Genomic DNA, 16,033 nt, shown 5'->3' with positions numbered 1-16,033 from the left:
GTACACACATGTCGTGCCAAAGGGATGTAATGGATGGCTCGCCGCACTTGCAATCGCGATGTTGTGGGTCGACCTCGGACGAGACCCAGGGACCGGTGCAGATAACCGTCCACCGGTGTTAGCCGTTAGCCGCGCTAACGCCGCGACCACCGCCGCCCCCACCGCCTTCCCCATGCGCACCACAGGCAGCCCACCCAGTACGGGCACGTCCACCGTGAACATCTACCTGAAGGACCTGAACGACAACGTGCCGGTGGTGTCGGTGCCGGGCAGCGCCCACGCGTGCCTCCCCGAGGACGCGTCCTCGCCCACCGCGCCGGTGGTGCTCAGGGCCACCGACGCCGACGCCGTCCCCAACGGCGCTCCCTTCACCTTCGAGCTGCTCAACGACCCCGCGGGCACCGTGGACCGCTGGGACCTGCGGAAGAACGGCAAGGCGCCCCCACCCACCCCCGCGGCACCGCACGGCACGACGCGCCGCAGCAGTCTACAGCACCGCACAGCAATGCACTGCATCTAGCAGCACTTGGACAGCAACGCATAGCACCTTCCTACATTGCACAGCACCACGAAGCAACGCAATGCACGGCACGGGGCAGCAAAGTCCAGTACTGACCTGCGCAGCACGAAGCAGCAACGGAATGCAACGCACTGCACAGCACAGCAATGCATTGTGCAGTAGTGCGAAGCAACGCACTGCACCGCACAGCACAGCACTGCACCCACAGGGAACAGCAACAGCAATTGACAGCACAGCATCGAGCAGGACCGCACGGCATGGCGCGGTGATGGGAGCGTCTTGCATGGCATGGGCGGCAGAGTGACGACACAGTGACGACACAGTGACGACACCTGTGCCTCCTCGTAGCAACAAGGTACCTGAGTTCGGTTCCCAACTCAGGGCCCTTGTTCTGCGAGTGGAGTTTGCACGTGTCTCTGTCTCTCTCTCTCTCTCCCCGTGGTTGCGTGGATTTTTCTCAAGGTCCCTCCGGTTTCCCCCAGAATCGACGTCCTCATGCGTTTTGAGTGTTTGGCTGCTTTACACTTCCCCGTGATGATGATGATGATGAGCCACTTCGTTGAGCTATCGTTTGTGGGCAGGTCGTTTCTGAAAAACAGTTACGTAGCTCGGTGGGCCTTAGCTGGTCAAATACAAATTGTTAGTGATAGACTGACGGGAATCGTCATTTGTCTGCGTTACGTGGAACACGCGTACACGCACACACACAACACGTGTACACATGCAGAACACGCGTACACGCACACACAACACGTGTACACATGCAGAACACGCGTACACGCACACACACAACACGTGTACACATGCAGAACACGCGTACACGCACACACAACACGTGTACACATGCAGAACACGCGTACACGCACACACACAACACGTGTACACATGCAGAACACGCGTACACGCACACACAACACGTGTACACATGCAGAACAGGCGTACACGCACACACAACACGTGTACACATGCAGAACACGCGTACACGCACACACACAACACGTGTACACATGCAGAACACGCGTACACGCACACACACAACACGTGTACACATGCAGAACACGCGTACACGCACACACACAACACGTGTACACATGCAGAACACGCGTACACGCACACACACAACACGTGTACACATGCAGAACACGCGTACACGCACACACACAACACGTGTACACATGCAGAACACGCGTACACGCACACACACAACACGTGTACACATGCAGAACACGCGTACACGCACACACAACACGTGTACACATGCAGAACACGCGTACACGCACACACACAACACGTGTACACATGCAGAACACGCGTACACGCACACACACAACACGTGTACACATGCAGAACACACGTACACGCACACACACAACACGTGTACACATGCAGAACACGCGTACACGCACACACAACAAGTGTACACATGCAGAACACGCGTACACGCACACACACAACACGTGTACACATGCAGAACACGCGTACACGCACACACACAACACGTGTACACATGCAGAACACACGTACACGCACACACACAACACGTGTACACATGCAGAACACGCGTACACGCACACACAACACGTGTACACATGCAGAACACGCGTACACGCACACACACAACACGTGTACACATGCAGAACATGCGTACACGCACACACAACACGTGTACACATGCAGAACACGCGTACACGCACACACACAACACGTGTACACATGCAGAACACGCGTACACGCACACACACAACACGTGTACACATGCAGAACACGCGTACACGTACACACAACATGTGTACACGCCCACACACAACACGTATACACATGCAGAACACGTGTACACGCACACACACAACACGTATACACATGCAGAACACGCGTACACGCACACAACACGTGTACACGCACAACACGTGATCAATCACACACACTGAACACGTGTACACACAACACTTGTACACACAACACATGTACACGCCCACACACAACACGTATACACATGCAGAACACGCGTACACGCACACAACACGTGTACTGCACACGCACACAACACGTATACACGCACACACACTGAACACGTGTTCGCACAACACGTGTACACACAACACGTGTACACACACACAACACGTGTACACACAACACGTGTACACACAACACGTGTACACGCATACACAACACGTGTACATGCACACACAACACGTGCACACACAACACGTGTACACACAGCACGCAGACAGCGTCACCGGCTCAACGCCCCGTGGCCATGCGTCGAGCCGCTAGGCCGCACCGTAGGCCCAAGTCGACCTTCGCGCTTCCCGGACACGGCCCGAACGGCGAGCGACGCGACACGCCGGGGCGGGCGAACGATCGTCACCACCGTGACCCCACCGTGACCCCTCACCGTGACCCCCCCCACCCCGCGGCACCGACAGGAACCGACTCAGCGGTGCTCGCCCTCAAGACGGCCATGCTGTCGCCTGGCTACTACAACTTGTCGGTGCTGGTGCGCGACCAGCAAGGCCTGGGCGAGCCGCGGCGCGTGCCGATTCGCGTGTGCCGCTGCGGGGGCCTCCTGCAGGGCTCGGCCTGCTCCGGCGACTCGGTCGGCGGCATCGGCCTGGGCTGGGACGCCCTCGCCGCCATCCTCTTCTCCGTGTTCGCCATGCTGCTGTTCGGTGAGACGGACGCTTTTCCTTCTCGCTTCTCCCCTCCCGCTCGCCGGAAGCCGACTCCCGCTGCGGCGCACGGAGAGCGGTCATCGTCACAACGGCGACGACCTGCAGCTTCACCTCCTCCCGACTTTTAAACCCCCCCCCCCCCGCCGCCATCACCGCTCCTAGCCCTGCATGATCATCCTGCTACTGCTGCTACTCCCTGCCTCGGCTACGACCAGGCCAAACCCTATCACTACCACCTATCCCTATCACTACCCCTATCAATATCACTACCCCTATCACTACCCCTATCACTATCACTACCCTTATCACTATCACCTATCACTACCCCTATCAATATCACTACCCCTATACCCCTATCACTATCACTACCCCTATACCCCTATCACTACCCTTATCACTATCACTACCCCTATCACTCTCAATACCCCATTACCTGTATCACTATCACTCGCCCCTCTCACTATCACCACCCTATCACATCACTACCTCAACCCCTATCACCACCCCTGCTTTGTGTGGCGTGTGTAACGGGCGCGACCTCTACAGCGACGCCTTCGTTTCGGCAACGGACGGACACGGTCGCGTCTTGCGGTGACCCCGTCGCGTCTTGCGGTGACCCCGTCACGACGACGTGCCGCCGTGGTTGTGCGTCACGCGCCGCAGCTTGCTAATGGTTTTTATTTTATTTGTCAGACGTCCCGTAGAGTGTAGTAGTAGCGAGTCGCAATAGTCGAGCCGCGTCGAAGTGGAGCCTACGCGGCGTGAGAACCGCGTGGGATTGGGCGGCACGCTGCGCCGTGGCACGGGCGGCAGGAAGGACACGCTTTTGGCAGCCAAGGAAAGCGGGAACGCTGGAACAACGCTGGAACGTTTGGCATGCGTCCGAAGGAAACGTCCGCCGGCGGAGGTGGATCGATGAACCCGGCTCGTGTGCGGTTGCTGGGTGGAACCGTTGCTTCTTTTTCGTCTCGGTGCCATTTCTAAATTTGTTGATTCATTTTAGATTTTTCTTGGTTGTCGTGGTGGTTTTCACTTGCTAGGCATCCTATGAGCATGAATGACGCCATATAAAATGACAGTATTATTATTACCGCGCAAAATCGTTCACGCTCTTCCTCCATCTCTGCTACCCCCTCCAATTCCCACGCCTTCCACTAGGGCTGCTGTGCTGCCTCTTCTGCCGCTCCCAGAAGCCCCGGCTGCTACACCTGGATGACTTTGGCGGCATGAACGCCGGCCTCAGCTCCCTGGTCAAATACAACGAGGAGGGCGGCAAGGAGCACGACAAGGTCACTACGACGGTGGCGACGATGACGACGACGACGATGATGATGACGATGATGACGACGTTGACGATGGAGATGGCGATGACGACGGTGGCGACGATGATGACGACGATGATGATGATGTTGACGAGGACGACGGAGATGGAAATGATGACGATGATGATGTTGACGACGATGACGACGATGTTGATGACGACGACGATGACGACGATGATGTTGACGACCATGAGTTGTGTCCGATTAAAGCCGCCCTCCCACGCGCATGGCTTTGTGGGAGCCTCGGTACCATGAATTTAAATCAACGTGATAATGTCGTCGGACCGGGGAAAAATGGGTTAAGGTCGCATCGCGTTCTCAGCGTGTTTGATCGGGGTGCCCCCCGGTGTCAGCTGTCCCTGTGCGTCACAATGTGACTCGGCACCCGGTGTGCAAGCGGGCGTTGGTTTTTGAAGCTGGTAGGGAGGCGATTTACTGCCGTGCGGTCGAGCCTAGGGCGCCTCCGGTGGCAGCTATCCCTGTGCGTCACGAGGTAGCCTCGTGTTGGTTTGGAGCCTGCGGGGGGGGGGGGGGCGGCGATGATTTTCTGCCGTGCGGCGAGCACGCGCGCTGTCGTTTGGTGGACGACAGCCTGTGGAGCGTTGGAGTCGAGTCTCCGAGGTCACGAGGAGCCTCTGGGGAACGACCCTTGACCCGATAGGCGGCAGCGGCTTTCTGTGAGAAGGGTCAACGTTGCCGCGTTGCGTCAAGGCCCCGGGTCATTTCCGGGGCGATCGCCGGGTTGACCGCCTAACAGAGCAGATGGACAGTGCAGGAACTCGGACAGACGGTTTACCATCGTCCCCTCCCTCCCCTCCCTCCTTCCCCCTCCCCTCCCTCCTTCCCCCTCCCTCCCTTGCTTCGACCGTCTGTCCATCTCCTGCAGGTGGTGCCGATGTTCACGGAGGCCGACGTGGAGGCGACGACTCCCGGGGTCCACAAGGGCCGCCTGGAGTTAATGGACGACGGCTCGGTCAACGGGGACAGCGGTCACACCAACTCGGTGAGGTCGCCGCCCTGCACCTCACCACCACCCCCCCCGCCCCGCTCCCCCACCCGACCTCGATGATGAAGACGACGATAACGATAGCGATGATGATCACGATAATGACAGTGATGACGACGAAAATGATGATGATGACAATGATCATGGCGACAATGATGAAGACGATGATGAAGACGACGATGATGAGGATGATGGCGACGATGATGATGATGATGGCGACGATGATGATGTTCTGCTTTCAGGGCCGGTGGAGTAACAACGGCTGGGCTGAGACGACCGAGACGATTACCACGACGAAGGTTAAACAACATGCAAGGTGGGCACACCCCTAGCATCACAAATACTCCTAGCGTCACATCCACCCCTAGCGTCACAAACACCCCTAGCGTCACATCCACCCCTAGCGTCACAAATACTCCTAGCGTCACATCCACCCCTAGCGTCACAAACTCACCTAGCGTCACAAACACCCCTAGCATCACAAACACCCCTAGCATCACAAACACCCCTAGCATCACAAACACCCCTAGCATCACATACACCCCTAGCGTCACATCCACCCCTAGCGTCACAAACACCCCTAGCATCACAAACACCCCTAGCATCACAAACACCCCTAGCGTCACATCCACCCCTAGCATCACAAACACCCCTAGCGTCACATCCACCCCTAGCGTCACAAACACCCCTAGCATCACAAACACCCCTAGCATCACAAACACCCCTAGCATCACATACACCCCTAGCGTCACAAACACCCCTAGCGTCACATACACCCCTAGCGTCACATCCACCCCTAGCGTCACAAACACCCCTAGCGTCACAAACACCTAGCATCACAAACGCCCCTAGCATCACAAACGCCCCTAGCGTCACAAACACCCCTAGCGTCACATCCACCCCTAGCGTCACAAACACCCCTAGCGTCACAAACACCCCTAGCATCACAAACACCCCTAGCATCACAAACACCCCTAGCATCACAAACACCCCTAGCGTCACATACACTCCTAGCGTCACAAACACCCCTAGCGTCACAAACACCCCTAGCGTCACATACACCCCTAGCGTCACATCCACCCCTAGCGTCACAAACACCCCTAGCGTCACAAACACCCCTAGCATCACAAACACCCCTAGCATCACTTACACCCCTAGCGTCACAAACACCCCTAGCGTCACATCCACCCCTAGCGTCACAAACACCCCTAGCGTCACAAACACCCCTAGCATCACAAACACCCCTAGCATCACAAACACCCCTAGCATCACAAACACCCCTAGCATCACAAACACCCCTAGCATCACAAACACCCCTAGCGTCACAAACACCCCTAGCGCCACATCCACCCCTAGCGTCACAAACACCCCTAGCGTCACAAACACCCCTAGCGTCACAAACTCACCTAGCGTCACAAACACCCCTAGCGTCACAAACTCACCTAGCGTCACAAACGCCCCTAGCGTCACAAACGCCCCTAGCGTCACAAACTCACCTAGCATCACAAACTCACCTAGCGTCACAAACGCCCCTAGCATCACAAATGCCACGGGCAGTGGCGCACCGCGCCCCCGAGTGTTGCAGCAGGATCCGTACCTCGCATCTCCGAATATTCCCGAATTTCGCACCACCGTACGTAGCCCACCGTGCTAATCAGAGGTGCGGGCGGGGTGGGAATACCAAAAGCAGTTCTAAAGAATCTTCTTGGTTCTTTCGGCAAAGTCACGTAGAATGGAAATAATAAAATAATAAAAATAAAACATAATAAAATAATTCTCACAACGTTTCGGCCACAAGGCAAGCAGCCGTCCTCAGGTGAAGAACAGGTCTGTCAGAAAGACAGTTCTAAAGAAATTACTTTTCAATCTCGATTTAAAAGTGTCGTAGCTCCCAGTGGCTTCTTAATGTCGGAAGGAAGAGCGTTCCAGACGGCCGCGCAAGCGCGCCTGAAATCGCCGCCGTTGCCGTTCGACGGTCAGCCAAAAAAGCCACCGCGTGAAAACATTCGCTCCGTTGGTCCATTTCTCAACAGGATGTAAATAACTGAAAACGAATGGAGGAAGGAGCGAGCGAGGAGAGAGGAGAGCGGGGGGTGGCGGGTGGGCTGGGGGTGGCGGGTGGGCGGGGGGTGGTGGGGGTCTGGTGACTACGAAGCCAAGGATCAAGAACGTCGACCGAAGATTCCGTTCGTTGTTTTGAAGCTCGTGGGTTTCGGGATTTTTAAACGGGTCTCTCTGGGGGAGAACAGCGAGTCGTTCTCACGCGACGCGTGTTTCTCTTGTTACTCTCGTATGGCAGCGCGGGAACGTTCTTCCCTCTATTGTGTGTCGAGTATCAATTGAAGAAGAATAAGAAAGTTGATCTCGGAGGTAGCTCTGTGATATCCACTTCTACTCCAAGCCAGGGATTGACCGCCAATTAACTACGAGCAGAACGCGTTGTTTTCAAACGACTGCGGTGTAAGGGTCGACTGGTGCGCGTCTGTTACCGCTTCGCTCGTGCCGCTCGTTTAATCGCCGAGCCTCGCCGAGTCTCGAGACTTTTGTTTTCAGGAGGGTCCTGATAATTTTTCGCGGTTGGTGGGGGAGGTGGAAAGGGAGGGGGGGGGGGGGCAATGTTGAGTAAAAAGGTAAAATGTTTCTTTAGAAATGTCATTGTCAACTTGTAGATGTCCTGTGTCTCGTCTCACCCCACGTGTTCCTGCTGCCCGAGCGCTTGTTCCCTTCTTCCCAGACATTAGTACTTGTTGTTCCTCCCCACCACTAGTGCTTGTTCCATTTCTCCCCGGAACTGACTGTTGTTCTGTTCCTGCCCGTCACTAGCACTTGTTCCCTTTTTCCCAGACACTTTCGCTTGTTCCATTTCTCGCCGGCACTGACTGTTGTTCCGTTCTTGCACATCACTAGCACTTGTTCCCTTCTTCCCAGACACTGGCGCTTGTTCCATTTCTCCCTGGCACTGACAGTTATTCCGTTCCTGTCCGTCACTGCCACTTGTTCCGTTTGTCCCGGGTACTGGCGAATATTCCGTTCCTCCTTGGCGCATCTTGCTTGGGGTGCAGATTGTAAACGACAAACCTTCCGCCGTGTGTTTTTGTCGCGGTGTTCGTCGCGATCTCTCGGCGTTCGCGTACCGGCGTTCGCGTACCGTGCGTTCCGCTCGCGTACTGTGCATTCCGTTCGATGGTGGAACGAGTCGGCGGAGCGCCGGGCTGTTCTTGTACCGTACGCGGTCGCCGCTGTTTCGGGAGAAGTTGAGATTCAGCGGCAAGCGGGATCGGTCCGTTGTACGGTTTTGAAACGGTGATCGCGAGTACATTTTTCCGAATGATCCAAATTACTGGAGCTAAAGTTGTCATACCCCCCCCCACTCTAATTTTTACCTGGATTGTATAAAAAAAATCGTAGACTTTCTCGCGCGACGTCTCCTCTGTGGTCCACATTGGTGGAGGGGTCTGCGAAGGTGGCGTCTGGGAAGGTGGCTGCAACACCGGCGAAAATTTGACGTTTCAGCGCTCTGCCTGTGATGATGTAGTAGACACGGGAGCGTGCGAGGGTGTGTGTGTGTGTGCAAGTTGGCACAGCAGGGGTCACAGCTGGTTCATCTGCCAGTCATCTCAATCGGTCAACCCATGGCACCTGGGTCTTGTCCCGTGACCCTCCTGCCAGCGGACGTTCGACACTTCACACGGCCTTAAAGTGCACGTAGCCTGGCACCAGCGCCGTGACGACGTCACCGCCACTTAGTAGCGAATGGCGGTTGTTTTGTGGATGGTGATGGCTTAAGTGGGTGAGCGCGACGAACCAGGCGACCCGAGTTGGATTCCCGCTCATGGCCAACACCACCCACAAAACAACCGCCATCTGAAACGATACTGTGCCTCCCCTAGGTCGACTCGGCCTCAAAAGAGTACCTGGTGTGGTGTGTAGTAAACATTGAGATATTTTCTGCTGTTGCTGTATTCCACTCAGTGCCGGATGAAGCTAGTGCAGGGCCTGTAGCATGATGGTATAAAGGGGTCCTAAATTGCAAAGTAAAGTAATTGTATTTTTTTCATTTGCCATACAGCCAGATAATACGCCAAATCGCTAACCTTAAACACCCGGTCGTTCATAAAAGTCGAAGGCGGTATAGTACTGTAGTAATAGAACAAGTGCAGAATCACGGGACTGGAATCGATAGCTTGAAAGCATTTAGCGCGGGGCCCTTGAAAGTGTGGGGCCCGTAGTTACATTTGTAGCGACTTTTGCTGCTAGGATAATGGATCCGGCACTGATTCTGCTGTGGCTGTATTCCACTATTATTGATCGTCGGCTTCAAACAATAAATTAACTCGATGCGTTCCTCGATAAAAACGTTGGGGCCTTACGAACAAAATGGGCCATCTCGTACGGCTGCGATGGAAGAGGGCCGTTGTCCGAATCGTCGCCGGGAGTAATTTTTTTTTACATTTTTTTTAATTTTAAAATAGTTTTTTTTTTTTTTTTTAAAGTTCAAATATTCAGTGAGTCAGAATAGGTGTTAAGATGTTAAAACACCAAACTGAAACCTTTTACAGGGAATCGTGTCTGCATTAACCACAATGCTTGTGGTCAGAATACAAACAAAACACCTCTGGTCTAACACCGTTTTGAGACGAGGCTCAAAAGAAAGCTGTCTCTGGTGTGGACCAATCGGTTTCAAAGACAATGCAAATATTAATTATCAGAGCATGTCCATAAATGACGTCACGCACCTTGGGGGGGGATGTCAGACATTTGTGACGATGTGTAACGAGGGGGGGGGGGGTGTTGAGAAATGTGACGTCACATCAAAATGCGCAACTTTAAATAAATATACACAACACGTTCTACTTAATTAAATAGACTTTTTAAGAAATGTTTTCTCCTACAACATCAGAGTGCAGCGCCACATTAAATACGCACTACAATGACAATAGTTTAAAGCGATTTGAAGCATGTTTTATAATTTTTTTTGGGGGGGGGGGGGGCAGAGCTTTGTGACGTCATATTTGAGGGGGGGGGTCTGACATTTTGTGACGTCGGGGGGGGGGGGGGGAGTAAAACATCGACCAAAATCGCGTGACGTCATTTATGGACGGCCCCTTAGCACCTGTTTTGTTGCCAGAAAAAAGGGGAAAAATCCTATTTTCATTCAGCCCGTCAATGTAATCGCCACTGTGCACGTGACCCACAATGCCCACAATGCACGAGGCCGCTTGCCTACCCAGTAGCACACACAAACACACGCAATGTTGGATCTGTGTGTGTGTGTAATTTTACCTGTGTGTGTGTGTAACTTTACCTGTGTGTGTGACAGTTACCTGCCCAGTAGCGCGCGCACACTGTTTTACATAAACTCAATTTCTTTACAACTGCGTTGTCGTGCGTTTCGTTTGTTGTCCTCGGCCCGCACCTCCGATTTAGCACGGTTGGCGACGTACGGTGCGAAAGAAGTTCAACATAGATACAGTCGGTACAAAGACAAAGATCCCCCGTGTAGCCTGTAACAGACTGTTAGGGGCAAGTGCTGTTAGCGAGCACATGAAGGCCGGCACGGCACACGAGGGGGTGGATGGCCAGCACCACGCCCGGCCGCCTTTCTACACACCGCTCCAGGTACCAATTTGAGGCTGAGTCGACCTAGGGGAGGCCCAGGACCGGTTTAGATAATCGTCACCGGTGTCAGCCCTGAGCAGGAATCGAACCCGGGTCGCCGGGTTTGTAGCGCAGCGTAGCGCTAACCGCGACACCACCGCTCCACACACACACAGTACGCACACACACAGTACACACAGTACACACACAGTACACAATACACAGTACACACACAGTACACACTGACAGTACACACAGTACGCACACAGTACGTACACACAGTACACACACACAGTACACACACAGTACACAAACAGTACACACAAACAGTACACACAGTACACAATACACACAGTACACACACAGTCAACAGTACACACACTACACACACTAGACGCACAGTACACAATGCACACAGTACACACACAGTACACAGTACACACACAGTACACACACACACTACACACACAGTACACAATGTTGTTGGATAAATCGTCACCGAGGCAGTATGCATCCAGCAGTGGATCGACCACGGTTATCGATGACAGTGATTGTTCGCGACGTGGATTTTCCGTGCGTGATTATTTTTATTTTTTTTGCTATTTTAATATTATTTTCTGAAATGTTTGTTTTTTGCTTTTCGGTCAAATCTCGAAAAACCGGACACGCCTCTTGCCTCGGGGTGACACCGCGGATCTGACGGCACGGGGGGGAGGGGGGGTGGGGGATGGGGGAGGGGGATGGTGGTGGGGGAAGGGAGGTAGTGGGAGAGGGGGAATGGGGAGATAGGGGAGGGGGATGAGGGGAGGGATGGGGGGGATTTTGCCAGCCCCCCCGGGGCTGTCGATCTGACCCGAAACTGGAGCCGGTGGAAGGGAGGCGGTGACGGATCTGGTGGTGGCGGTTACAGCACCACCACCACCTACAACAACCGCCATTCGCCACTAAGTGGCGGTGACGTCACCACGACGCTTGTGCCAGGCCATGTGCACCTTGAGGCCACGTGAAGTGTCGAACGCCCGCTGGCAGGAGGTCACGGGGCAGACCCAGGTGCCACGGGTCGACTGACTGAGATGACCGAGATGACTGGCTGATGCACCACCTGTGCCCCCTACTGTGCCAACTTGCTGTGCTTTAGCCACCCGGCGCTCACGCTCGTTGTTGTGAGCGTCGCTCCTCCGCCCTCCGTTGTTGTTGGAGGGCGACTGCCTCCAACTGCCAAGGAGCGTCCTTCACGAGCCTCCTCCTCCACGACCACCACGACAGGAGAGGGCCTCCGAACCCACCCGTGAAGTTCGCAAGGCGCGAGGCTTGACACGGTGGCTAGGAAATGTTAACTACCTCGCCTGGTGTGCAGGAGGTCGTGGGTTCGATCGCGACCCTGAAGATGCCTGCTGCTGTATATTTGGAGTTTGCGTGTCTCTCTCATCATCACGGTGGATAGGAGATGTTAACTCCCTCGCCTGGTGTACAGGAGGTCGTGGGTTCGATCCCCACCCTGAAGATGCCTGCTGCTGTATATTTGGAGTTTGCGTGTCTCTCTCTCATCATCAATCATCATTACGGTGGATAAGAGATGTTAACTCCCTCGCCTGGTGTACAGGAGGTCGTGGGTTCGATCCCGACCCTGAAGACGCCTGCTGCTGCATATTTGTAGTTTGCGTGTCTCTTTCTCCCCATGGTCGCGTAGATTCTTCTCCGGGTCCTCCAGTTGTCAAACTCCGGCAAGACGCACGCGCGCGTGGCCTCGTCTGTATTCGAACCAGAGGTCGCAACCGGGTACTCGATACCCGGCTAACCGATCGTCCGGGTACGGGTACCCGTTTGCGACCCTGGTGCGGCCGGGTACGGGTAGGCCGTGAGTCACTGGTGAGTCACCGTTTGTCACTCATTTCCCAACGTCTTGTCTCTTCTCACAATTCAAGTTCCTAGAATCAACCCACCCGCGCCTGCAACATGGCTTCATCCCAGAGGTCGCAATCGGGTACTCCCGTACCCGGCCGGTGCGGCCGGGTACGGGTAAAGAATCAAAACCCGTTTGCGACCTCTGATTCGAAGTGTCGCCTGATGCGTCGTGGTTTTTGCGACGCCAGGTGGCGGCCAACTTCGCGAGCGAGCAAATACCGGGAACGAAGTTGCGGGGCGCTTCCTGCCAGCCGAGCGAGGAGACGACCTATTCAGTTTAACACGTAGGCTTTCGCGACCAATATTATTCAATTTTAAAAATGTTGTGGTTTCACGCTTCAACACACCGGTGGGCTAAAGCAGTGAACTATTTGTCTTTTGTCAACGTGACACTTTTTTACTGATTGGCCGTGTCGGGTGGTGGAGGGTTACGACACATTTATAAATAACGCGATCTAAACCCAAAAACGTTGATTATGAAGAGGACCTATTGTTCACTTCCCGGGACTGACCCTGCTCAAGCCCTCGTGGGTGGCCAGTGGCCCTGATGAGTGAGTGGATTGACGTCTGCGGCGAACGCGTGGCAGCTCACGCGTGGGTACGGATTCACGATCCGTTCACGTGACGATGTACCGCCGCGTATCCGACCACGACCGATTAACCGGCGCAAAGTCATCCGCGCTTAACGCGTAAGGAGGGCTTCCGCGAAGAAATATCATCCATAATACACGTGGTTGTTGTGTGTTGTTGTTGTTGTGTGTGGGGAGCGGTAGTTCGATTCCCGCTCACGGCCAACATCAGTGACGATTATCTGAACTGGTCCTGGGCCGACTCGGCCTCAAATGAGTACCTGGTGCGGTGTGTAAACATCGCTACTAGAGAGACAAAGACGGCCGGGCGTGGTGCTGGCCATCCACCCCCTCGTGTGCCGTTCCGGCCTTCATAGGTGCTCGCTAACAGCACCTGCCCCTACAGTCTGTTAAGGCTATACGGGGGATATTTCACTCTGTAGAACATCCATTCACTCTGTAGAATAGGGGGAGAGAACACACAAACTCCACTCACTCACTCTAGAACAGAGAGAGAACACACAAACTCCACTCACTCACTCTGTAGAACAGGGGGAGAGAGGACACACACACTCCACTCACTCTCACTCTAGAACAGAGAGAGGACACACAAACTCCTCTCACTCTCTCACGCTGTAGAACACGGGGAGAAAACACACAAACTCCACTCACTCTGTAGAACAGGGGGGGAGAGGACACACAAACTGCACACAGAGCAAGGGTGCCCAAGTCGGGAATCGAACCCATGCCCTTGGTTGCTGTGCGGCACGAGTGTGTCCCTGTCAACCCCTTATCAATCTCAACGTTCATCCTACAAAGTTCCATCACAAGGGAGAAACACAAATTGTTATGAACATTTTTTTGCCCGTATTGAAACGGCTGTATGCCGTATGGACCTCCGAACTCAATTTCCCTGTCCAAGAATACGGGGGGGGGGGGGTGGGGGAAACCCGTGTGGCTTGACAGCTCTATGATGGTTGTGCCACTGGGTGAACTCACAGTAGCCCAGTGCCCTGCATTCCAAGCATTCCCTCGTCCACGTGTTAGTTGCGTCATCCGACAGAGCATGGCGCGGGCTGGTGAAGGTGATGGAGAGAGCTGCTTGTGGCACAGACGAATGTGGAGCTGAGTGGACTTGCCGATGTCGAGACCGGCCTCTGTGGGGCGTTTGGCGGCAGTCGCTCTCCTCTAGCAACAGCGGAGAGCGATCTCTCACAACACCATCATCATCATCCAACACACTGACTTCTGCAGACGTTTCGCACTGCAGGACGCACACACACACACACGCGCACGCCTACCCAAACGCACACACGCACGCACGCCTACCCACACACACGCACACACGCACACCTACCCACACACACACGCGCACGCCTACCCACACACACGCACGCCTACCCACACACACACGCGCACGCCTACCCACACACACGCACACACGCACGCCTACACACACATGGCGAGTGGTGTTCGCACTGCAGGCTGACTCCCCTGTCATTACCTCCCGTGGCCACTAGTCCCTTCACACTCACAACTGACTCCCCTGTCATTACCTCCCGTGACCACTAGTCCATTCTCACTCACAGCTGACTCCCCTGTCATTACCTCCCGTGGCCACTAGTCCCTTCACACTCACAACTGACTCCCCTGTCATTACCTCCCGTGACCACTAGTCCATTCTCACTCACAGCTGACTCCCCTGTCATTACCTCCCGTGGCCACTAGTCCATTCGCACTGCAGGCTGACTCCCCTGTCATTACCTCCCGTGGCCACTAGTCCATTCTCACTCACAGCTGACTCCCCTGTCATTACCTCCCGTGGCCACTAGTCCATTCGCACTGCAGGCTGACTCCCCTGTCATTACCTCCCGTGGCCACTAGTCCATTCTCACTCACAGCTGACTCCCCTGTCATTACCTCCCGTGGCCACTAGTCCATTCGCACTGCAGGCTGACTCCCCTGTCATTACCTCCCGTGGCCACTAGTCCATTCTCACTCACAGCTGACTCCCCTGTCATTACCTCCCGTGGCCACTAGTCCCCTCACACCGCAGGTAGACTCTACTGTCATTACTCGTGCATACTCTTGATGGGTTTTCCCTTTGGATGTGCGCCTGTTGCATAAGTGGGGAGCGGCGGTACAGCGGTTAGCGCGCTGCGCTACGAACCCGGCGACCCGCTCACGGACCAACACCCGTGACGTTGATCTGAACCGGTCCTAGGTCGACTGAGCATCAAATACGTACCTGGTGGGATTTGTAAACACCGCCACTCGGGAGACAAAGGCGGCCGGGCGTGGTGCTGGCCACCCACTCCCCAGGTGCAGCTCGTTAACAGCACTCGCCCCTAATCTTAATTTTGACTGCAGAAGGAATCCGATGAGCAGTGAAGCTCTTTTTCCACACGTGTCCAGAAGGACACCTGTCTGTGAAGGCTATA

The 16,033-nt window shown here is 54.8% G+C and overlaps 1 protein-coding gene across 1 annotated transcript in view; it reads left to right on the top strand.

Annotated features, from left to right (window-relative positions):
- Nucleotides 1-7,614, top strand: part of LOC144736795 (cadherin-2-like) — a 32,730-nt gene extending 25,116 nt beyond the window's left edge. Inside the window, exons 11-16 of the mRNA XM_078619434.1 lie at nucleotides 186-431; nucleotides 2,947-3,189; nucleotides 4,351-4,481; nucleotides 5,401-5,517; nucleotides 5,763-5,836; nucleotides 7,554-7,614. Coding sequence (XP_078475560.1) covers nucleotides 186-431; nucleotides 2,947-3,189; nucleotides 4,351-4,481; nucleotides 5,401-5,517; nucleotides 5,763-5,836; nucleotides 7,554-7,560 — 818 coding nt within the window. The 3' untranslated portion in view covers nucleotides 7,561-7,614. The remainder of the gene's footprint in view (nucleotides 1-185; nucleotides 432-2,946; nucleotides 3,190-4,350; nucleotides 4,482-5,400; nucleotides 5,518-5,762; nucleotides 5,837-7,553) is intronic.
- The last annotated feature ends 8,419 nt before the right edge of the window (nucleotides 7,615-16,033 follow it).

The sequence above is a fragment of the Lampetra planeri genome, chromosome 63, assembly GCF_965212315.1.
Source record: "Lampetra planeri chromosome 63, kcLamPlan1.2.h2, whole genome shotgun sequence".
In the NCBI taxonomy this organism is placed as follows: Eukaryota; Metazoa; Chordata; class Hyperoartia; order Petromyzontiformes; family Petromyzontidae; genus Lampetra; species Lampetra planeri.
The sequence above is the reverse complement of the archived record's forward strand: the minus strand, read 5'-3'. Positions and strand labels throughout refer to the sequence as shown.